The 26,807-nt window shown below is 44.4% G+C and overlaps 13 protein-coding genes across 13 annotated transcripts; 6 read left to right on the top strand and 7 right to left on the bottom strand.

Moving 5' to 3' along the window:
• Positions 1-1,331: 1,331 nt before the first annotated feature.
• Positions 1,332-3,776, top strand: AOL_s00076g118 (uncharacterized protein; the record flags this gene model as incomplete). Its single annotated transcript, XM_011122671.1, has 6 exons — positions 1,332-2,341; positions 2,402-2,613; positions 2,674-2,706; positions 2,760-3,219; positions 3,277-3,532; positions 3,606-3,776. 6 exons carry the CDS (start codon positions 1,332-1,334, stop codon positions 3,774-3,776), a joined length of 2,142 nt encoding a protein of 713 aa, XP_011120973.1.
• Positions 3,777-4,461: 685 nt separating this feature from the next.
• Positions 4,462-5,601, bottom strand: AOL_s00076g117 (uncharacterized protein; the record flags this gene model as incomplete). The annotated part of the gene is made up of 2 exons (XM_011122670.1): positions 4,462-5,425; positions 5,534-5,601. The coding sequence occupies 2 exons, from the start codon at positions 5,599-5,601 to the stop codon at positions 4,462-4,464; spliced, it is 1,032 nt and encodes a 343-aa protein (XP_011120972.1).
• A 436-nt stretch (positions 5,602-6,037) lies between these two features.
• On the bottom strand, positions 6,038-6,993 carry AOL_s00076g116 (uncharacterized protein; the record flags this gene model as incomplete). The annotated part of the gene is made up of 2 exons (XM_011122669.1): positions 6,038-6,876; positions 6,972-6,993. The coding sequence occupies 2 exons, from the start codon at positions 6,991-6,993 to the stop codon at positions 6,038-6,040; spliced, it is 861 nt and encodes a 286-aa protein (XP_011120971.1).
• Positions 6,994-7,421: 428 nt separating this feature from the next.
• Positions 7,422-9,255, bottom strand: AOL_s00076g115 (uncharacterized protein; the record flags this gene model as incomplete). Its single annotated transcript, XM_011122668.1, has 2 exons — positions 7,422-8,712; positions 9,197-9,255. The coding sequence occupies 2 exons, from the start codon at positions 9,253-9,255 to the stop codon at positions 7,422-7,424; spliced, it is 1,350 nt and encodes a 449-aa protein (XP_011120970.1).
• Positions 9,256-9,323: 68 nt separating this feature from the next.
• AOL_s00076g114 (uncharacterized protein) lies at positions 9,324-9,878 on the top strand (the record flags this gene model as incomplete). Its single annotated transcript, XM_011122667.1, has 3 exons — positions 9,324-9,664; positions 9,726-9,786; positions 9,840-9,878. The coding sequence occupies 3 exons, from the start codon at positions 9,324-9,326 to the stop codon at positions 9,876-9,878; spliced, it is 441 nt and encodes a 146-aa protein (XP_011120969.1).
• A 160-nt stretch (positions 9,879-10,038) lies between these two features.
• Positions 10,039-11,271, bottom strand: AOL_s00076g113 (uncharacterized protein; the record flags this gene model as incomplete). Its single annotated transcript, XM_011122666.1, has 2 exons — positions 10,039-11,119; positions 11,201-11,271. The coding sequence occupies 2 exons, from the start codon at positions 11,269-11,271 to the stop codon at positions 10,039-10,041; spliced, it is 1,152 nt and encodes a 383-aa protein (XP_011120968.1).
• Positions 11,272-11,596: 325 nt separating this feature from the next.
• Positions 11,597-12,662, top strand: AOL_s00076g112 (uncharacterized protein; the record flags this gene model as incomplete). The annotated part of the gene is made up of 3 exons (XM_011122665.1): positions 11,597-11,661; positions 11,760-11,985; positions 12,105-12,662. The coding sequence occupies 3 exons, from the start codon at positions 11,597-11,599 to the stop codon at positions 12,660-12,662; spliced, it is 849 nt and encodes a 282-aa protein (XP_011120967.1).
• A 437-nt stretch (positions 12,663-13,099) lies between these two features.
• On the bottom strand, positions 13,100-14,251 carry AOL_s00076g111 (uncharacterized protein; the record flags this gene model as incomplete). The annotated part of the gene is made up of 1 exon (XM_011122664.1): positions 13,100-14,251. One exon carries the CDS (start codon positions 14,249-14,251, stop codon positions 13,100-13,102), a length of 1,152 nt encoding a protein of 383 aa, XP_011120966.1.
• An 889-nt stretch (positions 14,252-15,140) lies between these two features.
• Positions 15,141-16,360, top strand: AOL_s00076g110 (uncharacterized protein; the record flags this gene model as incomplete). The annotated part of the gene is made up of 2 exons (XM_011122663.1): positions 15,141-15,746; positions 15,935-16,360. 2 exons carry the CDS (start codon positions 15,141-15,143, stop codon positions 16,358-16,360), a joined length of 1,032 nt encoding a protein of 343 aa, XP_011120965.1.
• Positions 16,361-17,361: 1,001 nt separating this feature from the next.
• Positions 17,362-18,219, top strand: AOL_s00076g109 (uncharacterized protein; the record flags this gene model as incomplete). The annotated part of the gene is made up of 3 exons (XM_011122662.1): positions 17,362-17,407; positions 17,502-17,986; positions 18,067-18,219. The coding sequence occupies 3 exons, from the start codon at positions 17,362-17,364 to the stop codon at positions 18,217-18,219; spliced, it is 684 nt and encodes a 227-aa protein (XP_011120964.1).
• A 152-nt stretch (positions 18,220-18,371) lies between these two features.
• AOL_s00076g108 (uncharacterized protein) lies at positions 18,372-19,577 on the bottom strand (the record flags this gene model as incomplete). The annotated part of the gene is made up of 2 exons (XM_011122661.1): positions 18,372-19,005; positions 19,087-19,577. 2 exons carry the CDS (start codon positions 19,575-19,577, stop codon positions 18,372-18,374), a joined length of 1,125 nt encoding a protein of 374 aa, XP_011120963.1.
• Positions 19,578-20,606: 1,029 nt separating this feature from the next.
• On the top strand, positions 20,607-22,230 carry AOL_s00076g107 (uncharacterized protein; the record flags this gene model as incomplete). The annotated part of the gene is made up of 3 exons (XM_011122660.1): positions 20,607-20,955; positions 21,039-21,526; positions 21,628-22,230. The coding sequence occupies 3 exons, from the start codon at positions 20,607-20,609 to the stop codon at positions 22,228-22,230; spliced, it is 1,440 nt and encodes a 479-aa protein (XP_011120962.1).
• Positions 22,231-22,722: 492 nt separating this feature from the next.
• On the bottom strand, positions 22,723-26,585 carry AOL_s00076g106 (uncharacterized protein; the record flags this gene model as incomplete). The annotated part of the gene is made up of 2 exons (XM_011122659.1): positions 22,723-25,547; positions 25,628-26,585. 2 exons carry the CDS (start codon positions 26,583-26,585, stop codon positions 22,723-22,725), a joined length of 3,783 nt encoding a protein of 1,260 aa, XP_011120961.1.
• Between the last annotated feature and the right edge of the window lie 222 nt (positions 26,586-26,807).

Below are 26,807 nucleotides of genomic sequence, written 5' to 3'. Positions count from 1 at the left end.
TCTTGTTGATTTATATCTATTTCCGCTACTATTCCTATAAATTAAATTCCTTAATTAATTACAGTTAAGTTATCCATACCCCAATCCTGTTCTGCTAATATACTGACCCCCCCCCCAATATGTATTCAACTATACGTCGAGTTTCAACTACGATCGCTAAACATCAATTGGAGCGTTCTAGAACTTGAGCCCACACCCTCAAAAATTCCGATTTGATTGAGATCGAAAAAACAGATTTTGTGCAAGGTACCCGTTACTTGTATGTGCAGAACTGGGACAAGAACCCCTTGCTAAAACCGAAAACGAATTTTGGGAATGAAGGTTAAATTAGTCTATACATTTTGAGCTAGACTCAGAACAAATTTGACAAGAAGTCTATCTTCAAGGCCTACACCCACCTTAGAGATATGTTGCGTCCCACGAGGTATTGCCAAAGTATTGCATGTAATAGTGTACGACCTAGTCTCGTATTGCACGACCTATGGTTATGTTCTAGATTCGGGTCTGCAATTAATTGAGATTCGCACAAGCCGTTGATATCTCGGGAACCTGCGTTGTATTCACAAAATGCAACAAAAAGTGCCAGGCTGTCGTGAATTCGCTATTCGAAGACGCAATGTGAGAGAAACCAACCACCAAACAACCTCTGAAGATACCCTGAAAAGAAATTAATTTTGACGATGGCATCGATGGCATCGAGACTACATCTACACTGTCGGTACGTCTGTATACATGTGCTTGATCAAATACATGTCCTAGACTGGCCTTACTCTTAGGTGTTCTCAGCTGACTGTGCGTAGGCCAAGCCTTTTCAACGGCGGCTGGCTCCGGTCCCTGTCTTGTCCGCCGTCTGAAAGAACGTTCCTGGTCATCCGCCAAATGTCCGACGGCCGATTCTTCTGGGCGAGCAAACAAGCCCTGTGATCTCAGCGCTGGCACTTTCTACTACCCTCCTTCTTTCTTCCCATTTGACTCTTCGCTCTTCTTGCAAATTTCACAATATTCAGCTTTGTTTTCTCATCCTTCATATACTTGTCCGGCGGTGTAGTCGATCGATATCTGTCTGTTGCCGTTGTGGAACTGTACTTGCCTGATAAAGCCAGACCGGTTGAATTTCCCCCCAAAACACCGAATTGCAAACCTCCCATTGGATCATCAGTCGTGACTACAACCTTCCCCCGGCCATCGCGATCAAATTGTCTTCCATGAACTTGCGATAACACCGATTTTCTACCACGTAAAGAACGACCGGTGATAGGGTGACATTCTCACCATACTAGGACGACTCTCGGCTGTTCTTCTCGACAGATAATTCCACCAGGGTCACAGATATGGCATCCCCTTCACGGAGTATCCCCCAGAGGCCTCGTCGGGAATCTGGTGCATCATCCTCAGCAAACGGTACACCTTCAAGTTTTGCTCGATATGCCTCTACCCAGCGTCTCGGTAGCCCCATTCGCGGGAGCAATTTAAACATCGTTCAGATGGGTGGTGCACCTCCGCAAAATGGCGATGGCACTCCGATGAGCTATCTCTCGCAAGCCCTTAACGGTCCTGGTGTCGGTACGCCGCCACGGTTCGGTACTCCTTCTAGACTTGCTGCTGGAACTCCACCCCGAAGCCACACTGGTTCGCCACCCGTTGAATCTTCACATCCGGCTAGCGTCTCCGAATCCGTCGATAACCGAAACGGTCTCGAAAACCCAGCAGTCGTACGGAGACATCTTGTTCGCGAGGCTGTCTACGATGGTGACCTTGGTCCTTCTCGTGGAACTCTCGGCGGTGCTGGTTTGGACGATGATAGCAACACCGATGAGGAATTCTCGTCGTTACAACTCCAGGGTGGCGATATCACGCGTCAAATATATCAGTGGGATGCACAACAGCGTGACCAGGCTCGGAAGTTGAGATCGAAGAGTTTTATACTTCCACGGCCGGATCCACCAGATGATGCGACCGATATTACGAATATAAAGGTTCCGGGCGGTTTCAGGAGGAATTTTATTAGAAGGGCAGTAGGAACAAGCCCTGGGCCGGACGGGAGAGTGGGAACCAACCAGCCGGAGCTATTGACATCTAACTTCATTGAGTTCTTGAGCATCTACGGTCATTTCGCTGGTGAAGAGTTGGAAGAAGAAGAATACGACTCATCGGGTGTGTTGATACAGGATGATGAGGAAGGAGCGCCAGCAGATGAGAGAACAGGCCTGCTCCCTAGAGATAGAGCCGCAAAGAGGCCAACAAAGAGTGAAATTGCTCAAGGAAAAGGTAGCGTGAAGAGCGCTGTTCTGTTGCTGCTGAAGAGCTTCGTTGGAACTGGTGTCCTATTCTTGCCAAAGGCGTATGTAAAACCTGCACCCTAACGGTATAACTCTTAGACCAGCTACTAACGATGAAATAGATTCAAGAATGGTGGTATGTTATTTTGTATCCTGCTGTTGCTTGCAGTCGCAGGAATCTCCTATTGGTGCTTCGTCCTCTTGGTTAGGGCTAGAAATCAGGTAAATGGCAGTTTCGGAGACATCGGTGGCGTACTATACGGAAAATATATGCGTATAGCCATCTTGACCTCCATTGTCATCTCTCAGATTGGATTTGCCAGTGCCTATATCGGTAAGTTCTGCTAGAACAACAAACCCCTTGAAAAACATGGCTAACAGATAGGAAATCTAGTCTTTGTATCGGAAAACCTGCAAGCCTTCATTCGTAAGTGGGATTCTTCTGGAAAATCGTCTATCCGCAACTAACCGATATCACAGTCGCTGTCTCCAACTGCAAAACTAAGATCGAAATTCATTGGCTCATCTTGATGCAAATGATCGTTTTCCTACCGTTTTCGATGATTCGTGACATTTCCAAACTCGGTGGAACCGCTCTTATTGCTGACGCCTTTATCCTCCTCGGCCTCATCTATCTCTATTACTACGATCTATTCGAAATTGCAAGCAAGGGTGTTGCAGATATCGTTCATTTCAACCCGCAAGATTGGACGCTCTTCATTGGAACAGCTATCTTCACTTTCGAGGGTATCGGCTTGATTATCCCTATTCAAGAATCGATGAAAAGGCCTGAGAAATTCCCGAAGGTTCTTGGAGGTGTTATGATTCTCATTACGGCTGTATTCGTCAGCGCTGGTGCATTGGGATATGCCGCCTGGGGTAGCAAGACTAAAACCGTCGTCCTTCTCAACTTGCCGCAAGATGATAAGTTTGTCAATGGGTAAGCTGATACTACTCTCTCTAGTGTCGCGAATCGTCTAACTTTAGTACAAAATAGTGTTCAATTTCTTTATTCCCTTGCTATCCTTCTCTCCACGCCTCTCCAGCTTTTCCCTGCCATCCGTATTATGGAAAATGGTCTCTTTTCGAAATCTGGAAAGTATAGCAATAAGGTTAAGTGGGAGAAGAATATCTTCCGATTTTTCACTGTTATGGTGACTGCACTTATCGCCTGGGGAGGCGCGGATGATTTGGACAAGTTCGTTGCTTTGATCGGCAGCTTCGCTTGTATTCCGCTCGTTTACATGTACCCGGTAAGTTAATTAAAACCAAAACAGTTTTCCAGTATTGTGATTTTGAAGCTGATTCTAACGACTCTGGTAACAGCCGATGTTGCACTACAAAGCCGTTGCTAGGACCACTATTTCGAAAGTCGGAGACGTCGTCATCGGGATATTTGGGCTTGGTGTGATGATTTATACAACCCAGCAAACGGTTAGGAGCTGGTATGACGGGTCCGGAAAACCACCCTCCGAGGGATTCTGCAATCCGGCATAGGATGGAATTTTCTTTTTCCAAGAGTAGAAGGGTTAAAAGAATATTGAGTTTTGTACAGATGTACCACACGGTATAGACAGATATTTGCGACACTAGATGTCGCAGAAGAGGTATTACAGCATAGATGCGGGCTTATTGGAAGTATTTAGCGAAGGAATGTTGACAATTGATGGTTTGATTCTACTTTATGTTCTCTCTCCTTTTGTTCGTACTGATTTTCTAACGTATACTTGGGCTTTTGTATCCTTACGTCCCGTCAGTGACTACTTTTACGTTTACTTCTTTTTTTTCTACCACAAATTTGGTTCAATCATATTTTCTTTTTGTTAACACTTGGGTTATGTTTTCCTTTATATTTTAAGGCATTCTGCGAAGGACTAATGGCGATGGCCCGTTATTTTTCGGAATATGGGACGAGAAGGGGAACTCTGGGAGTCAAGGCTATTTTTTGGCATGGTTTATGTACCTAGATTTTTTTTTTCACAGGCCGATATGGCAACAGATTGGTCTAGAGTAGAAATAGAATCGAGTGTTTTATCTATAAACCTGACGTGAAACCAATCAGGTGTCTAGTGATCATTATCAAGGAACATATTAGGTACCCGCTATTCTTGTACCGGCACCCGCTATTGTTTAATTAGCTTCATGGATGCATAGATCTTATAACTAGTTAACAATTCAGGATTTATTGCCCTCCTATATCTGCGAATATACTCAGTTCTGGATTTTCGGTGTCCGTCCATTGAATTTCACCGTTGAATGTCTCTGCCCATTTGTAAATATCTTGCCTCATGACGTAAATCTTTTTCATCAAACGCCAGAATAACATGAAGTAATCGTGAATAAACTTTCGCAAAAATTCATGTTCCTTCTCTAGCGTCTTTAAGAACGGCGCCTCACCCGAGAACTCATCTCTTAGTCGCATATAACTTCTGTCAATGCTATCCCAGTCCCTATCGCTGGTGAAGGTGTCAATAGCATTTGTAATGTTCTTGAGACCAATTTCAAAAGTTAATAGATCAACCGGGTTGAACGAAAACCCCTGGCTTTCTCCCTCGGGAGTCGCTTCTTCCCTAAGGTTCATGAGGTATGCCATGAGTGGCCCTTTTTGGGAAACTCTTATACCACCGGCCCTGGATGTTACGATGTAGACTACCATGTCATGGATTACCTCCCACACTGCCATGACTTTTGGTTTCGTATCTCTAGGAACAGATAGCTTATAGAAATCCGGAGAAACTTCAAAATTCCACCATATAATATCCCTCAAATCGTCGATGTAATCCTGAGCAGCTGCAATTGTGTCTTCAAAATACTCCGGCGTCGTTATTGACGCTGTCATGACACTTTGTTGGTCGAATCCGTAGTTTAATAACTTATCCTCATTAGACCATAGATTTGGGTCTTGAAGATCCGCTATTAGGTCTTTTACTTTAAAGTAGATTCGACCGATCGCCTGGCTTAGAGGCGTTGACGTGTAACCGTTTGGATTCAAGCGAGGCCCTGGGAGAGCCAATGGCCTGGTTGTTGTTACCCATCGAACTAGATCGGTGAGGTTCTGACCGATTGATTCGATATTGGTAGGGTTTAGTTTGTAGAGTTCGACGAGAAGGTCGGTGTTCGTCGTGCCGATTATTTCAGCTGACGAGCTGTAAGAACGCAGAAGTCAGCTAATAATCACGAATTTCAAATACTAGATGTATGTATACGTGTTTTAACGTTTTATATTGAGCCCGGAATTTTGACTGGGAGCGTACCCTATGAAAGCGTTAAAGCAGTGAAGAACGAGTGTAAGGTTTATGAAAGAAATGAAGCGGCACTTCATTTTTCTGCTGTTATCTTGATTGGAATTCCTTTATCACGTTGGGATATCTTCAATTAGTGACTAGTCTACGGGTAGTTAAGTGGACCTCATGCATGTATACACACATACGTACTGGTACCATTAATTGGCTCTATTGCTCGAATAATTTGACAAAATAGCTCACTGGGAATACTCAGATACAGGAATAAAGCGAATGGCATTAATCTTCTACGGCTCATAGTATTGAACTTGCACCAATGGGTGAGATTCTATCTAAATTATTAAAACACCTAAATCATGTACGTATGGTTCGTTGCCAGGCCTTCAATTCGCGGATACAAATAGGATCCTGCGCGATGCCCCTAGATGAATATCTGCACTTGAAGCAATTGCTGTTTAATTCGCCAGCGCAGCTGAAATCAACCTCCCACCTACGTTTCATACTTCAAGTTCGAGCCTACTCGACCTCCAACATATGTACATCTTCTAAAATTTCTTTGATACCTTCCAAAATTTCCACCCAATCATCTAAGTATCTCTGAACCCAAACGATTGGTGATTTCCAATCGGAATAAATTGTTTTGGGAATGGGACCGCGAAACTCCGGATCCCGAATTTCCATTGTAAGCTCACGGCCTTGGAAAGCCATTTCCTTTATAGTAGTTGCAAGATCCGCTATTGTCAGCGTTTTGAAACGCGGTGCATCTATATCTATGGTTGCAGTAGTAACTTCCTTGTCTTCTCCTATCTCGTCCTCATCGTCTCCTTCGGGTTCGTCGAACGGTCTGAATGCATAAAGCCATTTTGCTAGCACTAGCGGGTTGTCATATCTGCTAAACGGGATACCGACGCCCAACTCTTGATAAAGCCCGCCTATAACATCAAAGACGGGCATGTCGATGATTCCATCGCTGTATCCTTGCCATACTCTATCTGGGACCCTAATTTGTCGTGTGTTAAGACTATCGGCCCATGCCAACGTTTGCTCGATTGTATTTGCGGACTGTTGCGTGGCACCGACGTCATGAGAACCCTTTGAATTAGGAGGTCCGGCTAACGACTCATCGATGACCCCTTTGACGTGTCTAACATCCATGTACAGTTCTTTGAGTTCTTCTGTGATCCTGTTATCATCTATATCTCTTTCGAGAGGGAATATATTTTTGAGTATTCCAGGCCCTTTTGCTTCCTGCATTCCTTTTCTGAGCTTTTTGTAGAGCATTTTGAAGCTGGCTTCATTTTTCTGGACGAATATGGCGAAATCTTTTGGATCGACGTTGACAGTTTCGCTGGACACTAAACTTGTTTGTTCGTTTATATGTTAGTCGTTCCAGTGCGCATTCTAATTCAGATCTTCTTCAGTTATGGATTTAACTAGTTAATAGTCTTACCTGGGGAATATGAGCCCAACATGAAACAAAATGGGAATCAGAAACATTTTGAGCTTCTGGGGTCATATACCGTAGCTCGTAACAGAGGTATAATTTTAAGGATCTTAAGAGGCGGCACGCGACAGTATAAGTACTTATATATGTTGAAGAATAAAACTTGTACTGGAAATATTAATACATCCCACTTGATATCGGAATGCATTTTGACCTAGCCAAGCAAAACCTTAGTGATTGATACTTGCTCAAATGTTACTATATCTAAGCTCTCACGAGCCGATTATTGGGGAAATTATTACAAGTTGGTGGCTATGACTATTAACTATTCTTGTACTATTATTAGGTACCTGGTTCGGTAGGTAAAAATTGTAACTACGTAGCTATTATGTTACAGTGAACCCGCGGAACTAGGCCTATAGATCTAGACCCTGTGCAAAATTAAAATGTAAAGATCTATATATCGTCCCATTCATGATTTTGGTTCATCCGCCCGAGTTGCTGGGCAAAGTCCCCACGGTTTAGTGGATTGCCTCGATTTTGCTGATTGAACTGATTTAATAAGTCTGCTTGGTTGCCTTGGTTCATTTGGTTTAGCTCTTCCAAAGCATTTGCCTCCCGATCCAGGTTTCTTTGCCGCTCTCTTATCATCTTGGCGTGGTCTTCGTCCACAGTCTCCCCAAATGGCCTGTCCGCTAGAAGCCTTACATTTCTGTAAAACCTTGTAACAAGCTCATGGTAGAATTCTAGGATTTCGATGATGCGGCTTTTAGTAACCAATGCCTCTGCTATCCATCGCCCCGATGACCTTTTCGGGAGAAATTTAAAGGCATTATCAAAGCCAAGTGAAAATGCCGCCAAGAACGCTCCAACCCCACCACTTATAGCCTGTAGGCTGTTCGCATAGTCCAGGGGCCCGTTCAGGTCGATTAGAACTTTTGAACCACGCCCCTGAGGCATGGAGTATAGATATGCAAAAATGCTGTCTAGGTCGCGCTCAAAGACCCAAGATTGATTGATTTCCAGAACGAGTCTTTCTAGCATGGATAACAGACTGTGTTTTTTGATTGTTTCTTCCGCCTTTCTGTGGTACTCATCGGTATCTACTGCGAACATTTCATTAATTTCGATATCCCATTCATCTGTACCATTTATAATAACTTTTTCGAGTCTTTCCAGCGCTTTAATTGTTCTATCTCTAGCTTCTTCGTTAATTAATCGATAATTGAAGGGCATTCCGGCTTCCAGTCTTTGTGCCTCTGGTGTAAACGGGACCTCATCGTAGTCCACCTCTTCAAGAAGTTCGGTAATATTCCCAAGAGTCGGTTGCATATTGTCTAAGAGAGTTGTTAAAGAAGGCGGTATCGGGCCCACTGGAATATTATCATCGTCATCGTCATCGTTAGGATCACCGTTAATGTCGATTCCATCATTAAGTTCGTCTTGTTCCATTAAGTCCTCGAATCGCATTGCCCTAGGGGCTTCTTCTTCTTCCTGGTCAACTTGTTGGGCTCGTATCTCTCTTTGTCTGGCTCTTCGGGCTATGGCGTCTGCCCTTCTCTCTCTTTGCAAGATGTAATCTGCCTCGATTACCTCGTCCCAGCCAACTCTGTCCTTATGCATGGCGTCTGTTTGGATGGTGTTGATTATTGGGGCTATGGCTTCAATGTATGGACGTTGGAATGCCATATATTCTTCAATTTGTGCTCTCTTGATTGCTTTTCTCCCTGCAGTGGCGAAGCCGGCCCTGTATTGACGATTATAATTTTAGCATTCGATAGAGGCCATACCTGCATATTTGGCATGTGGAAACGGGGGGTGCCGGGGGATGGGGGGGACGCAGATTGACACTCCCAACTGGGGACGCATTGTTGATACTTTTCTGCAGTGATAATATACGTGGAGACAGAATATAATACAGTATTTATCTCGGTAGATACTAGGAAGACTTCCACGGATCGAGTAGCTGTATCGGCAGAACGTGGCAATGATCTTGCCTTTTATGCCCGTAGCTATAAGTTCCAGATATTTCACTAGATATTCCAAGCTGAAAGTAGAACAGACTTCTAATTTCCATGTTTCTTGAGAGGCGTACTGCCAATTCTCGAAGCAATGTGGGTTCTATTAGCTCAAACGGTGTCTAACTGCTCACCATTCGTCCCGAATCCGGCAGAACGCCTTGTGTGTTGTCCTTGTGGTAAAATACATAACCACGTGACTTCGGTGCTCACGTGACAGGCCTGAATTTCTTAGCTTGGACATTTTGACCTTCAAAGAAGTTTACCGACATTCTTGAAAACTTACACATGAGATAACCACGGCCGCTACGCCCCTTCGAAACCGAGCGATTACGACCCAATGGCTGCCACGGCAAGCTCATCATACGTCGCTCTAGCCAAGACGCTACACCCGCGGCTTCTTCGATTCTTTAGAAGATGGCCACCCGGTACGGCTGAGGCACCGAAACTGAACCCGTTCACGAGCACCGTCAACCCGGCTACTGGAAAATGGCAGGATCCAATTTTTTCGCTCCGACGTCAGGCCGATATTTGCAAATTAGCGAGAAAATTTGGAGTAGAGGAGCTATTGCCGCCTACGCCTAAGAGCTCGATGAGCCGAGAGAAGAGGGCATCCGAAGTGAAGAAGGTGACGGCGAAGAAGGTCAAGGGTCAGATCTGGGAGAGAACATTGATGGAGAAGTATGTGGCCTTGGAATTACTGTATGGTTATTTGGGACAGGATGCTGATTTAGGTGTACAGGGTCAACAAGCGGAAGAAGGCAATGTTGAATATGCCGGCCATGATCAAGGAATGGAAGCTGGCATGTAGTCTTTCTCTGAGTGCTCGATGGTATTTTTACTAACTGTTTTACAGAAAGGACATGGTCGTGGATGGAAGGAATGGCCAAAATAAACTTTATCACGCAAGAATCAACTGTATATACTCTTCATGCGGGAATTTGTACGATATATTACGACGAGCCAACCACAATAAATATCAGGTTTATCCAACACCAACTCGCTAGGAAAAAGTATCTCGGAATATGATGAACTCCATAGCACATACACGACCCTTAACGGTTTTTAAAAAAACTAGAAGGAAGTTTGATTCCCTCATCAACGACCTTGTATAGTTGGCCGAAGTTGACCCTGTAAGCCCATACAAGGAGCTGAAGATCAACTACCGGCTTCCTCACAAGTTGAATATTTTCCTTCTTCACTAATGCCTTTTCCAAATTTCCCAACCACCCTCCGAGGCGGTGACCCACCGAGTCGAGCACTCTCACAATCGCCTCAAACGCGATTCTGATATCTTCCTTAGATTGTGTGTTATATCTTACAACCCGGTCGCCTATGAAATCTGTGCTCAAAGAGGTGGCATTATAGAGCCAATACGATAGCGCTTCTGGATCCCTCAATGGAACCTTCCCGGAGACTGCTTTGTATAGATTTATAATAGCCACGAAAACCTCAGTCTTGAAAAGTCCCCCAGTTCTCGTCTCCCATATGTCTATCTTAAGTTCGACTGGAGAATTGATGATTTGGTCCATTAATACTTCGAACTTGCGGAGCATCGGTTCGCGGCTACCTTCTATCTTATCGAGCAACTCTTTTTCAAGAACACTATCGTCGAGCACGTCGGAAGCCGAATTGAAGCTGCGCTGAGTATCCCCAAGAAATCCAATTTCAGAATCCAGAGCCAGATCTAGCTGCTCTTGTGCCGCAAGATAAGCACGCTCCATCGGTATAGCATAGTTTCCCATCAAATCTGATGCCAAACTCTGTCCAGTTAACATCCTTACGGACTCCCCCTCTGTGACAAATTCATTTGCCTCGTTATCTTGAATATCCGCCTCGTCGAAACCTTCCTTTACCCTTCGAACCGCTCTCATCCCGTCGATTATTTCAATGGTTAAAGTTGCTAGACCCTTTGGCCCATTGTTCAAGAGTGCTTTATTGATTTGTTCGACCGTAGTCTGAAGAGGATGCGTGGTTTCAATCTTGCTAAAGAGTTCCACCAGGCTCTCACCGAGTCCTCTGAAGTACCATGCTGGCTTGTTTTTGTAGTCTAGCCAGTACCCATTGTTAATGGGCTGTGGAGATTCTAACCATTCAATCCATTTCTCGTGTTTTACCACACCTTTATAACAGTTCCTTGAAAGGTATATCAATTAGCGACCTTTAAGCTTTAAAGTTGGATTTTGGAATATTGCAGTCGGACAGCTAGAGACTTACGCTGTAGGAAGAATTACAAAACTCACCCAAAACACAACCGTCGCACATTGACGTGAAGCGCATAACCTCATGATGACTTTAGTTCATTACATACATGCACGCACTCATTATTTCGGATTCCAAATTTTCAATTTCCCGATTCGAGATTATTCAGGAAATTAAAGTTTATCTTCACTATGGGGTATGAGATATTTGTGGGTGGGCAAAATCTTCTATAACGCTCTCACTCGTGCTCGAGGGCGCAAGACTTAAATCCCTCTGCACGCCATGCAAACACAACGTGAAGAGGGAAGCTTCTTGAATGCTAATGTTCACAAGTACTCGAATACTATCCTATCGTGGAGGACCGGCGAAAAAATATCAAGAGGTTGTTATCTGAAATCACTGCGGCCAAATATGAAACTACGAACGACACTTCAGTATCTCGCCATCGGGCTCACAGCCTTCCCGATTCCCTGTGTGTAAGTCTATTTTTCTTTTATCCAGACATTTCTTCAAGAAATCCACCTTAGTTCAACAGCTTAACTGACATTATTATGGTCATTCCCGATATATATAGAAACGCAGCTCTGCGCTACATGACCATTGAAAATTTCGAAACATGGGTGCATGGCAACGAGGCAGCATTTACAACCATCGGAGAAGATCTGAGATGGTTGATCTACCTTAGTCAAATAGACCGCCCATTGACTTTAGAGTCACCTGATGCCGACGTCGCAAGATCCCTAGAAACGACGTATGAAAATGTGAGGAGTGTGTTTGACGACCTCCAGAAACAGTCTAACGTAAGTATTATACTCCAAACACCACCATGGATCTTTAATCATACTATATTCAAACGAATATTGCTCTTGCATCAACATTAAGAAACTAATTCTCAATTCTTCATCTTTTAAACGAAAAGAGGGGAGATATTATACCCACTGAGGAGGAGGGTCAAACAGTACATAGGGACCATTTCTTCGTAGCTGAGACCATGAACCTCCATAGCATGGTATACGAGTTCAAGATCAACCTTCCTCGGAACGTTTGGAACAACAGAATAGACAAAGAACCGCTCGAAGGGGTAACCCCTATTGAAGCCACTCAAAAACTCGTCCAGTATCTAGAAAATAGTGGACTGGATTTAACCGACCCGGTAGCAGTGGCCATGTGGGTTCTTGATGGAAAGGATATTGTCACTGGACGAGGATCCGAGACTACGGTCATTTCTTACAATACCGCCTCGCTTAGGACGTTACGATCAGCCTTTAAATCTATATTTGATGGGTATAAAGCTATTGCGGAGGTAATCAACAGGATTTACAATGATGCGGGACGTCGGTATCAAGACCCCTTATACCAGGAACCGCTGTTTGCTATTGAGACTCCGCTTCGGCGACTTCAGAATTTCATGTTTGCTTATCAGAATGTATTTTCTGATCGACCGCCGCTTAAAATTCCTGTCAGGAGCACAACGTAAGTGGAAATTTAGCAGATAGGTTTATAGAGCCCTAGTTCCGTTGTTTTGCACAGTGTCGGATTTGGTTATCGAGGCAACATCTCTTGCCCAGCTTCCACGCATCCAACCAGGTATTTACGGCACTAGCGATCGCTAATTAGAAGTGAACCAAATTACCACTGAAAGGCTTGTTTTTTGTAACACCTTCATTCTTCAAATAGACTACCTTGTCAATATAAACTTCATCTATCTCACACGTAATTTCTAAATTTCTAAACCGGAGACCAGGGTGTAGCGATTCGAGCTCTAAGGGTACCTAGTTTATTAATAAAATTAAACTGCTAGATACATATACACTATAGCATATAAAAAAGTAGAAACTAAAACATTGTAACCATTCGTGACTCTAACTAGTCATCCTTACTACCTCGAATAAGAAAATCACATTAATGGGAGTCTTAGGAATGCATCATCATACTAAGCAAGTTTCGAGAGTATAAATTTTCGTGAATAACCTCAAGTTTGCATACTCCCCTAAGCTCCAACCTGTATAAAACGTACAAGCTTGTGTACGGAACCGTGAGAAAAACGATGGTTGTAGAATTTGTATCGTTGACACCGACGAGCTCCATCCCGAACTCGCCTCGCAATTTATGAAGCCATTGAACAATCACCCGAGTAGATTTATCGTTTATGCTGCTATTGATGTGAACTTTCAAGGCTAAAGAGTGCTCTTGAGGCCTCCAAGACTCCAGAGCTAGTGGATCAGATGGAACAGCAGTTGAAGCCGGCGGCGGGCGGTCCAGAGATTTGACGGGTAAGAGGATCGGAACTTCTCCGAATAGCATTCGGTATACCGGTTTCGATTTAGGAGAGTCTTGTTTGCGATTCTGCATCCTCTTCAGAATCTCAGGGAAAGTGACAATTGGTTTTCCCTCGTCGTAGGCCATCGAGCGCATCTCGTAGATGAGTCTTTGCGTAAATGTCGCCGTAATATTATGCGAACTTCTGGTGGTGGTTAGAGATCCGGCATCTGTTGCTGCCAATACCTCCACTGTTTTGTCGGATAATTGTACTGGCGCGACAAAAGCTCCTGAATAGCAACAATCTAAAAAGAAAGTGACATCTACCTCGCCGTGAAGCTCAGTTCTGTTAGGTCTGAGTAAGAACTCGCTAAGGTTAATCCAGTGAAGCGCTTGCTTGTATGGTGTACGTGACTGGTTTCCTTGGAGCTCTAACTCGCCTAAAGAGTTAAGAGCGCCGTGGCCGGCGAAGTGCAGTAGAAGTAGTTTCCTTCCAGTGCAAGAGTCTTTCAATTTCTGTATCCAATCTGGAATCGTACGGACCCAATGTAAATCTGCATGCATATCCATTGGAAAAACGAACTCGAATATGTTCTCGTCGATAAGACCAAAGAGCTCTTTCATCGCTGCAGCGAATGCTTTTGAATCCGCTTTGGCACCCGCGTCATCGGTCTCAAACGACATTGTAACCAAGAAAACTAGTTTATAGTCGACGTTTCGCTGCTTAATTGCTTCATCGAGTTTCTTGCGTAGCTCAGCTTCGGCTTCAGCAGGCTGGCGTTGAGTGACATTGGATTGAGATTCCATACTTTCGGACTGGATCTTTTCAATGTTAGTTAAAGCTCTCAGGTTTGAATATCGAAATCTTAAACTGTCGGGGTCATGTTGGGTGGTTGCGAGGGACGTTTTGTTAACTACTTAAGTAGGTGGTTGGTGATGGTAAGGGCTACCTTACCTGTGCCTTTAGATTATCCCTGGCGCGTCCAGATTAGCCTGCTCCTTTCTTTGTAGTTCTTTCTCAGTACTGAAGGTGCCTTTAATCCCTAAATTAGAGCGATAGTCTCATGATCAGCGATCCTTCTTGTGTTGGGCAACGTGCGTGGTATTTCCCGTTTGAGCCGGACAAAAATACAACAAATTGGAAGCAAGTGCAAGCCTGTTTACCATTTTTACGTAGCTGGATTTGGTATTTATATTTACTAGAAATACTAGAATTAGTGAAGGTTGTTATTAAGATCACGCATGTGCACTTTATTAAATCGAGTTACATGAAAGATCTGGAATTAGGGATATCTCGTATGCTTAAGCGGATATTTATATTTATCTGGAATCTGACCTGTTGTCGATCTAGAAGCTATGGGTGAATTGGACAGTAGTTGTGTATTTATTGTCATAAATATCGACATACTTCTTTAATATACATTAAAGAAGTATTCTTGAAACCTTGAGACTAATAGAAGAAGATTTGGCGGATATCGCGAGTATTTGTTTTCGAATATATTTGTTGCGTTTGGGAGTATACATGGAAATAATATACTTAGTAGGTACTTAGGTGTATAATTGAGATTAATCGATTCTCAATCTACTTATTTAGCTTCTCTGCTTGATAAGCTACCGTATACCTTCTCCTAGGAACTGTCACCGCCCCCTTATTTATTATACGCACTAGAAAGGACCCCTCAAAGAAATATTAAATATGCCGCCAGCCTCAGACCATAGACAAACAGGCATTGAAAATTTCGACCAAGAATTGCATCTCGAACGGTATGGCATCACGCGTAAACGGGTGCGATTGACTAAAATCTTCCCAAGTACTCTTCCGACAGACTCAGAGCCAGATTTCAGAGCACTTGTTCAACACTTTGATAACTTGTGCAAGCCATATCCTAAATCTAAAGACTCCTTGTCCCAAGATCTGCGAAGGTACATCACAAAGATTACTAAATCAGGGACCACCGTCCCGACCAATGCCACGGCCGCAGAGAAAAAACAAAACCAGGGCACGATCGAAACTCAAGACCGGGACCAAGACCAAGAATATCTTCTCCACAGAGTTGTAGGCCGAGTTTTCGGTTTCCTCAAGGGACGACAATGCCTCCAAAGCAAGGAAAAAGAAAGCGATATCGACAAGGAAATGCCGTTCTTTGTCACCCCCAGGAAAGTAAACATGATATGGACCAATCCAAAGGGAATAGTCGGGGCATGTGGCTACAGAGCTACTACCCTGGGAGGAATCGTCGGCCCTATGGAGGCTCGAGCCGGTTCTCCTGGCAAGTGGGGCATTCTAGTAACTTTTCAAGCGGTATTTATCCCCTCTTCTACAAGTTTATCATTTCTCTTACATCTAAATTTCACCCCATGAAAACCTTCGCTCAATATACATACATACCTATATATGTAGTATATGCCTATAAATACCCGCGAAACCTCTTACACTAAAGAAAAAAAACACCAGAGATACACCCATGCTGATATATATACATTTCACAGTCCCCCCTCAAAAATACTCTACAAACCCATCAAATACGAACCCACCAGCCTGCCACCGATGCCGGATGCTTAATCGGTCAAGCAACTTACAACCTCCATCGTGCCCGTAACAAAAGACGACACCGCCAAAATCGCGATAGTATTTGCATGACTATTAACAAGACTTTTATATACTTCTCACGGGCCAAAGTTCTGGCCAAAGATCTAAGACACTATAGACAATATATCGAGCCCTCTGAGACGAAAAAGGAGATATTATATACACCAGAGTTTGATTTCTTGGACGGGGAAGAGGGGAGGAAGGAGTTATTGAGAGGCATCATGGCAGTTTTTAGGATTTTGAGGAGAAATGCCAGGAGGTTTTTGGAGGATGATAGAGATAACGACGATGACGATGAGGGAAGTCGGAAGAGGGTTAAGGCTTAGACGTGAATACGCGAGTGGAATAATATCACGTTGTCACGATATCGCTGAGGGATATAAGTGGACAATATTATGAAGGTACGATCAAAATATAGCTTGTTATTCGATTCTAGCATAGAACACGGCCATTTTCAAAGAGCCGGTTTAAACAAGTCTGCATAGCGTTAGGTATGGATATGCCTTATAAGCTTATTATATTATCAACCCGAGATCGTTACTTCAAATATGCATTCAAACATAGCCCATATAAAGTAAGGCTTCGATTGATTCCAAGAACAAACTTCAGATTTACTTCACCCCGCGATGTCGTAAACTGTTAACCAGAAATTATATATCCACGGTACTTTGCCAGCACTATATCGTGGCCACGCTGGGACAGCTCTGGCTCGAGACTATGTCATATGTAGTATGTATGGCCAGACTACCAAAAAATTAGCAACAAGTTGACTTGGTCTAGTAATAATCTAAATATATCAAAAAGTTCAAACTACTCTCTCCCTCAATATTGTAATTAAAACTCTAAATTCCATAATCAGTCTTTAGTATAATGTCAATAGTCTTATCCAATAACGTCGTACAACCTCTGCTCCAAAAATGCAACAGCAAGCCCCCATCGACCGAATCAACACATTCCAAGCCATGTTTTTAACCCCCCAGCCGATAGCACGGAAGATCGAGTTTAGTTTCGTCGTACAGCACAGTCCAGTACATACATTCCGTGCAGGTATAAGCGAAGCGAAAACCTTATTTTTCCCAGGTGTTTTTTCCAAGGAATCGAAGGTAGTTGGAAACTGCGGGGCAATTGGAAACGTTACTATTGCATTATATTATATCAGCCACCACCGCACCGGCCGTTCCTTAAGATAGACTCATAGCATCTACTTGGATATAAATACCCCCCCGTTATATTATTACAGTCTCATACTTTTATCCCTTCCACTATTAATTAAACATACTATCCAATTGACTCAAAAATTACCGGGAATTGAAAAGACTAAACCAAGATGTTCGAAGGTCTAAAAGGTCCCGGAGAATCACAATCCAAAGATGGTAAATACCCCACCCTACCCCCACCATCCATCCAAGCCCCCATAACATCCTCAAATATTTATATTTACATATAATTAATATCATGATAAAATAGGCTCCTCCCTCCGCATCGGAATAGTCCACGCCCGCTGGAACACAACCCTAATAGAACCCCTCCTAGCCGGTGTAATCTCCCGTCTAAAAGCCTCCGGCGTCGACCCCTCAAACATAATAGTCCAATCCGTCCCAGGATCCTGGGAACTCCCCATAGCCGTTCAACGTCTCTACTCAGCCTCTCAAATCCAAGCTTCGACTTCTTCTGGTGCATCCGGTGATTTATTAGGTTCTGCGACTGACCTACCCAGTCTTGTTGTTCAGGGTAGTGGTAGTGGTGCCGAAACAGGGAGTAAAGGGGATGGGAGTTTGAAGGCTTCTAATACTGGAAGCAAGAAGAGTGAAGGGCCGTTTGATGCGATTATTGCTATTGGGGTGTTGATTAAAGGGGAGACCGTGCATTTTGAACATATCGCTGAGGTTACTAGTCGTGGGTTGATGAGGGTGCAATTAGACTTTGGGGTTCCGTTGATTTTTGGACTTTTGGTAAAATTTCCACATTCATATTCTTTTTACATTAATTACGTTTCGTTTGAGGATAGTATACTAATATTTACTGGGAATAGACGGTTTTGAACGAAGAACAAGGAAGAAGACGGGCGGGATTGACGGAAGACGGTCATAACCACGGCGAAGACTGGGGCGATGCAGCAGTGGAGATGGCGATTAAACGAAAGCAGTGGAACGAAGGTGTCATTGTATCTGAAAGATCTGTCTAAAAAAAGATAACTTTTCTTCTTCCTCTTCTTTCTATCTAAAAAATCCAATCCCAATATCTATTGATGCCCAAATATCTATACCCCGTCCCATCTCATTCATCATGATGCTATATACAAAAAAAACCCCCCGACGGAAGCAGAAGAGAAGAAATTTATTTAAAGGCTTCATGCATAGGAAACACCCCATCCGCATTCTTCTCAACCACTCCATTCTCCGTAACAATAGCATCAATCAAAGCCGCAGGTGTAACATCAAAACTGGGATTAAAAACGCCAATCCCATCAGCAGCCTGCTTAACACTCCTAACATCTTCCACATTAACCTTCACCGTCCCATCATCCTTCCCAGGAACATTAACAACCGTCGGTCCCGAAACCACCAAAACCTCCCACCCAGGCCTCTGCTCAATCTTAATCCCCTCTCCGCTCTTAGTCTCCAAATCAACAGAGGTAGTTGGCGCCGCAACCACAAATTTAACTCCAAAGTGTTTGGCAATTATAGCTAATTGGAAAGTACCAATTTTATTCGCAGTATCTCCGTTAGCAGCGACTCGGTCGGCTCCAACTATTATCGCCGAGATCTGTTGGTGGGAGAGAAGAGAAGCAGCCATGGAGTCGGTTATTAAAGTAGAAGGGATCTTCTCGTGGACTAATTCGTAGGCTGTGAGTCGGGAACCCTGGTTATAGGGTCGAGTTTCGGTGCAGTAGGCATGGGAGAGGGAGGTATCGGAGTGTAAGGACCGGATGATGCCGAGGGCCGTGCCGTATGAGGCTGTTGCCAGGCTCCTGTTATTTATTCCATTAATATTCTTCTATATTCTTCCCCTATACGATAGTAGGCTAAGTATTAGAGACGAAGGTACACACCCGGTATTGCAGTGGGTAAGGACTTTTATATCAGAAGTCTTCCCAACAGCATTCTGGATCCACTGGGCGCCATGATGTCCAATCGCCTTATTATCCTCCACATCCTGCGTCAACATCTGTTCTGCAGCCTCAATAAACGTCTTTGTGACAATCTCCGGAGTTTCATTTGCAACGGAATTCGTAAGCGACTTTAGTTTGTTAGAGGCGTCAGCCAAGTTCACTGCTGTAGGGCGGGAAGTAACGAGGTAGTCTAGTTTCTGGTGTATTTCTTCTTTTGGGTTGGAGGAAGGAGGGTTGTTATGGAGTTCCACGGCGAGGGAGAGGACGGCGACGATGGCAATGGCGGGCGCACCCCGGACTTGCATTGTTTTGATGGCATTCCAGGCGGTTGTTACGTCGGGGACGGAGATGTAGATTGATTGGTGGGGGAGGAAGAGTTGGTCGAGGATTGAGAGGGTGCCTCGGGTGTATTTGATAGCTTGAAGAGCCATTGTTTATTTTTTATTATTATTCTATTATTTTTGTATTTTATTTTATTTTTGAATTTTATTTTTGTTTATTTGGTGATGATTTGTAGATGCGATGGGGGGAGGAGATGGAGGTGAGGGGTCAGGGGTGGGGTTGAGATGGGAGGGAGATGAGATGCTAGATAGAATGATAGAAGAAGAGGTGGCGGCGGCGGCGGGGTGAAACTATTGCGCGATTTGGGCCCATCCATAGAGAAAAAAAAACCATTATCGGGAGTAGCTGGGGATCTGATGGTTATCAGGCAGTTACCGTTTGACCGGGTAGTTCCCCTTAGTATGTCCGGTATTAAGTCAGTAACCGGGGTGTAGAACCCCATAGCTAGTGTCTGTATATGCACCTGGCCTAGCGACTGGGCATAGAAAGCAGAAGCTTTATAAGCCATAGAAACAGAAGCTGCAGCTGCGTCGGGCTTGTCGCGGATCAAAGTTCTTGGCCAAAAGACTTAGTTACCTACCTCTTAGTTACCAACAAAAACGTTACGGGGTGATCAGGTCCAACTCGGCCCAGCGAGAGCCCGGCCTGCCGACGGATCTTAGAAATCAGGAACAACTTTAACTCCGCCGCAGAGCAATTCGCCGGCCGAAAGGGCGCCGTTCTAACTGTTATCACGCCTAGTCTGGGTACTTTTGAGGTAATAGGTAATAACAGCAGTGGGAGTAACAATGAAAGAAGTAGTAATGGTAGTAATAGCAGTAATAGCAGTAGTAATAGTAGGAGCAGAAGTGGAGGCATGAAGAAACAGGTGGATCCGCTCATTCCCGTCAAATTCACATTCCAGATGACATTGCAGGTACTCGACTCACACCACGTTTAAATTTACTTTTATCTACTTCGCTCTCTCTTCTTCGCTCTCTCTTTTCTCTCTCTCTCACTTCCCTTCCTTCTCGCCCAGTAAAACAATCTTACACATCTTTACTTTTGGACTTTCAAAAGTACTATGACACCCGTGGTATAGAGTGGTGGGTGGAATCATTACATCAGTTTCGCCCGTCATGGAAAAACAGCAGCAGTTCGAGTACGTCAACACACCGGCAGGGGCGCCGACGGGCCTGGTCGAACGACACCATCATAACACCAACAGCAGTAACAATAATAACAACTACCACGACATCCACACAAGAACACCGGAACCGTTCCTCCAAAAATACCTAGGAAATCCCAAATATCTTCTGCCCTTAATCGGTGCTATTTTCTTGCTAGCGGGGCATTTCAATGGATTTCTCTCAAAACGTGCCGATGTGGACCTGACGAATGCAATCGAGGTCTTCAAACCACATTCCCCGCCGGCTTTGACAATAGACGAACGAACAGATCGTATTCTATCTTCTGTTCCCCTGATTGGTATGTTTCATCGTTAATCCTGAAATCCCGAGTTATCCGACCCCTGTATTAATTATATCTCCCGTGTTATGTGGGTTGCGCAGATACCCATATCGACCTCCCAATCCTCGCCAGAGCTCTCTACCAAAACCACATCAACGCACCGAACTTCACCGTTCCCTTCAAAACTGGTGGTTTATACGGCCATATCGATATCCCACGCCTCAAAACTTCAAAGCTAGGTGGTGTTTTTTGGTCAGTTTTTACACCATGTCCGGCAGAATCAAAGGATCTGTCGGAATCCTTCAAAAATGAAGTTTATTACGAATCAATTCACGATACTATCCAACAAATCGACCTGATGAAGAGGATTGTACGGAACTTTCCGAATGACTTTGGATTTGCCAAATCGGTGGATGAATTCGAGGATGTGTTTTATAAAAGTGGTGGTAGTAGGATTGCGAGTGTTTTGGGAATTGAAGGGTTACACCAGATCGGAAATTCGCCGGCTGCTATTAGGTTGTTTTATGAGGTTGGAGTGAGATATATCACTCTAACACATAATTGCAATAACCTTTATGCCGATGGTGCAGTGAGTACTCTCTCTCAATCCTATTTCTTTAATCTTAAGACGTCACACAAAGAAGATTTCAATTATTTCAAAAGAAAATTATACTAATGGCAATAAAATAGATCGTACCCGCACCCCACTGGAACGGTCTAAACCCCAAACTAGGTCCCGGCTTAATCCGCGAATTCAACCGTCTAGGAATGATAATCGACCTCTCCCACGTCTCAGCCGCCACAATGCGTGACGTCCTCTCCATTTCCGTCTCTCCCATAATCTTCTCCCACTCATCATCCTTCTCCCTAACCCCCCACCCTAGAAACGTCCCAGATGACGTCCTTCAATTGGTCAAAAAGAATGGAGGAGTAGTACAAGTCAATTTCGTACCGGACTTTGTAACACAATCAGGGGATGGAAAGGCTGGTTTGGAAGATGTGGCGGATCACGTTGTTTACATTGCTGAAAAGGTTGGATGGGAACATGTGGGGTTTGGAAGTGATTACGACGGGAATGATGTTATGCCTGATGGATTAGAGGATGTGAGTAAGTATCCACAACTGATTAAGGAGTTATTAAGGAGAGGAGTGAAGGATGAAGATGTTAAGAAGACTACTGGAGGCAATGTCTTAAGGGTTTGGAGGGAGGTCGAGCGGATTGCTGAGAAGTTGCAGAAGGAAGGGGAGAAGGAGCTGGAGGATGAAGTTGAGAAGATGAAGTTTGAATTGTAATTAAAACCCAAAACTTCCTTTATTCTGTCATCTGTTTTTGCTATTGCATGCCTCTTGAGTCCTTTTTCTTTTCCCCCTTTTGGTTCTTGGTTATGTTCTTTTTTTGGTTGGATGGCGATGATAGGCGATACCCTTATGACCTTTTCTTGTTTTTTTACTTTGTATAGTGAGTGGTCTCTCTCTCTCTCTTGGTTTTTGTAGACACCATAAATTGGTTATATGCATACATTCATGTTTTATGTAATTTGGCTCATGGTATCGATGGGCTTGCAGAGGGTGCTATAGTGGTGGTACCGATTTGGGGATATTCTACAAGGTAGAAGCGGCCCGAGGAATAGTTATGTCTGGTACAACAGGAACAGGTATGTACAGTCTGGAGACGTATGGGATCGGATGAGATATATGTTTTATGTACATGTATAATACTGCGCCGAAAAAGATATGTTCAAGTTAAGTGGAAGGAAAGGAAAAAAAGGGTATAATAGCCGCTCATTAATGTAACCATGATGTCGACATCGGTCGAGATGTCTCCTGCAGGTATAAATCATAGGGTAACTCCGAACGTTTCCTGCCTTTAGACACTTGAATCAATACCCAATCACGATATTTTTTAAGCTTCTGCTCAGCCTCAGCAGCACCTATTGCCCCAGCCAGCTGTAACCTCCTTAATATGTTGAAGGGGCCCTCCGCCGCCATAGCTATGTTGAGCATTTTGTCCTGGGCATCAAGACAGCCACGTCTGAAGGCAGCATCCACTGCGCTTCCGTTTCTACTCCTTGCGTTCACGTCCGCACCCTCGCTCAGTAACGTTTCTACCAGATCATATGCAGTCCATCCGCCTCCACAAGCTAGTGCCAGCGGGGTGTTATATTTTTGGCTTCCGATCTGGGCGTTGACATCCGCACCTGCACTCAAGAGCGACTTAGCGACTTCAACCTGTCGCGGCGCGAAACCCGAAATTGCACATGCCGCACACAACGCACTTCCATACAGCCCACCCTGGGCATTCACGTCGGAACCAGCGTCCAGTAGTATTTTAGTAAGTTCATGACTGAAGTGATCCCCACTTTCGGACACGTTCATAAACCCAGCAGTGGCCTGTAGCACGTTGCCATATAAGCCCCCTTGGGCATTGACGTCCGCCCCGGCCTCTAGCAGCATCTTGATGACCTCTTTGGCTGGTTCTTTGTCGCCGCCACTTGCGTGGGCAATACTTTCAACTGCGGCTTGCAATGCATTTCCGTATAATCCGCCTTGGACATTAACATCGGCACCAGCATCCAAAAGCATTCGGATAATTTTAATCATTGTATAGTATACACTATATCTAGATCTCTGCAGTCTGCTTGGTATTGCTGCTGCTGCTTGAAGTGCGGTCCCGAATTCACCCCCATTGGCGTTGACGTCCGCACCTGCACCAATTAACTTTGCTAGAAAGGAAAGTGTAGATGCTAGCACTTCGTCTTCATCACTCATGGGAGCGCAATGGATAGCGGTCTGTAGCACATGGAAATAATTTCCTGCGGTAATATTAAGATCAGCGCCGGCGTCTAACAATAGTTGGATGATATCGTTTGCCTGAATTGATACGGCCGCTTGTAATGGGGTCCCATAATATCCTCCTGGGGCATTCGCGTTAACGTCATAGCTAGTTGGAAGGGTTAAGACTGTTTGAACGAGCTTTGGGTAATTTTGAATAGAAACAGCGTAAAGTAGACTCGCATCTTGGCTACACTGGTACCTTGATCTTCCGGGGATATCATGGCGAAATATGTCGCATACGGATATCAACTCGTGGACTAGCTCGCGCTCGGGAGTATTAATAAGCTGCGTGATAATCTTTTGGTGTCCACTTTCTGCTTTCTCTGAATGGTAGAAAATATTTTCTGCTGCATACTTCAGAAACGGGTAGTTTCGATTGAGGTAAATTTCTACGTCAGGGATTGACTCTAGTGAGGGTTCCTTCGCAAGATCTTTCATCCTAAGGTACTCCAGACAAGAAAATGCGATTCCTTCGTCGCCAAATCCCCCAAAATCCGGAGCCATTCGTGAATGGAGGGTTTGAAGTCTGTTATTTCGTAGTAAAAAGTCCTCCACAGTTTTGTGAATGAACTGGACACGGGTATCGCTGTCATCGCCATAATACCAATTTCCGCATACTTCGATAAGCCCTCTCGAATGGTTGATAATAAAATTTTTGATAATTTTGTCCATCAAGCTAGTCGATGTATCATGCCGTCGTAGACTTTCAGGTTTCGTTCCCGCCTTGACAGCATAATACAATTCTATTGGCGCAAGGCGGCCTCTGCGGAAGAGCATAAACTCGAGCATAAAAATGGTTTGGTGTTTTTCTGGATTGTCTATTTCCAACAACGTGCTGAAAACTGCATCAAGGTCTGGCGGCAGCTCTCGGAGGCGTATCCAAACGGCATCGATGTCACCATCATCATACGCCCGATTCAACAATCCCACAACCAAGATAACCCACATAAAAAGCCCTTCGGCCTTTTTGCAGAGCTCATATTTGATGTCGTTGTTATCGATCCTAAGTTTGGCTTCAACGTATATAGCGATGTCCTTGTTGTGCCCTGCTATTCCTTCTATGGTGAGATCTAGTTTTTTCGCCATACTAATAGTCGGATAGTGTCTACTCGATAAACAAACGTTTAAAGAATTTTTGGCAGAAGCTATAGTGACCGAACTCAATGTTTCTAGAAAATTGACGACCATCCGAACTTCAGATTCATCGCATTCATCCAAAGCATCCACGAGTAGTACTACTGGCTTTGTCGACGAAGCTACGGACTCTAACGTAATAGCTTCGAGCTCATCTTCCCGCCACTCCCAAGAGTAGGCATGTTTTTTTTCTTTATCTCGGAAACGTTGAAGAAAGGCACGGTAGGCCCCTGAGTCGTTATCGCATATCTGATATAACAAGGAACGAAGCATCCCGTACCGAGACTTTTCCAGTCCTTGGCCCCGTGTACTGAAAAAATAAGCCGCAATAGAGTGGGATGGGATTTCTCTCCGGCAGTAGAGAAGGGTATGTTTCATCAGCGTTGATTTCCCGGCTCCCGGTTTCCCTTTGATCCAGAGCACCCCGTTGAAAGTTTCGACATTTTCTCGATTGCGCCATTGTAAAAACTCCTTCGTCTTGAAGAACCAATCGCAGGTAGTTTGATGCGCCAGTGCTATATTGTTCAGACGAAAATCCATACCGCCGAAGCTTAGGGTCCGTAGGCTTTGAATTTTGTATTCTTCCTCAGCCAGCAGCCTTGTTAGCTTCCCACTCTTCTTTAATGCTCCCATATACATATCTGAATTTGTAGAAATATAATATATACCAAGCGATATATTTTAAAGATTCCATATGTAGATGCAGAAGGATCCGACATACCCAAAAGGTTGTCCTCTAAATCACCTCCTTCTATGGTGTTATGAAACTTGGAGGGTGCAGAATTATTCGGAGGCCTACCGATCGGTTGTTCTTTTGTAGATAACGTCTGAAGCAACTCCTTAGCGTAGCCCGCTGATGTTGCCGCTGCATATGGCTGCCATCGCTTATTTTTATGAGAGTCGGAATAGTCGCAGATTCCTCGGATTACCAAACATTCAACGACGTCTGCAACTCCAGCTGCTTCCATTTCAAAGCAGTAGGCCCCATTTTTCTCGCCGATAAGGTCTCTAGACTTCCCATCCTTTATCACAGTGTTACCCGATGCGATGATGCCGTAGTGGACAACTGGGTCGTGCGTATCGCGGGAAGACCGAACCAAAGCCTCGTGTTCGTCGCAGTAGTCACAGGTGTCGCTACCACTATCGATATGATCATATCCAGCTCGGAATAGAATATCGTCCTCCTTAGGGCGAATGAATCCGATTTTCTTTGATAACTTGCTCTCGGCCTCCTCTAGAAGCTGAAAAATGCGGTTCCCGTCCGATGAATGAATCGCCCGTAGCTTTGAAACAACGTTAAGAAGGCCTCTAGGGGGTCCATGGAGATTACCCGTTTGTTCCGTATGGCCACCAACTACAATTCTTCCGCGATCATGTTGTACCACCCCGGGACACTGTCCCGTCGGAACGCTAACCACGACATCGCCTAGTCGAATATCAGTTTTTGTAGGGATCCCACCGCCGATGCCTACCATCATGTAGAACCTGATTGAGGGGAAACTCAACTGCATCTGGCAAACGACAAGCGCTGCAGGAGTAGTGCCATAGATCCCATATGGTAGACAAGCCATGGCAACGTAGTGATTGCCTATAGCTCCGAAAACGTAGCTGTTTAAATCACTTGAACGGTTGGGCAGATCACCATGAATCTCGTCTAGCATTGCACGAGCTGCGGCCATTTCGAGGGGAAGGGCGCAGATCCATCCTATAGTATAGGAATCGTGTGATAAAATCCCCGGGGAGGCGTCCCTGCAACGGAACCTCCGATCATCATATTCGTCTTCGCACCTTCTTTTTGACATTTATACGTTTTTCCTGTCTAGAACAATAGGGGTTTTTCGAGTCAGAGGGTTTCTGTTGTATAGTAAAGTTCGGGGAGAGCAATCTTTGAGGTATGTGCA

Source organism: Orbilia oligospora (genome assembly GCF_000225545.1).
Source record: "Orbilia oligospora ATCC 24927 unplaced genomic scaffold scaffold00076, whole genome shotgun sequence".
Classification (NCBI taxonomy): domain Eukaryota; kingdom Fungi; phylum Ascomycota; class Orbiliomycetes; order Orbiliales; family Orbiliaceae; genus Orbilia; species Orbilia oligospora.
Note: the sequence above shows the minus strand (reverse complement) of the source record. Positions and strands in the feature narration are given on the sequence as shown.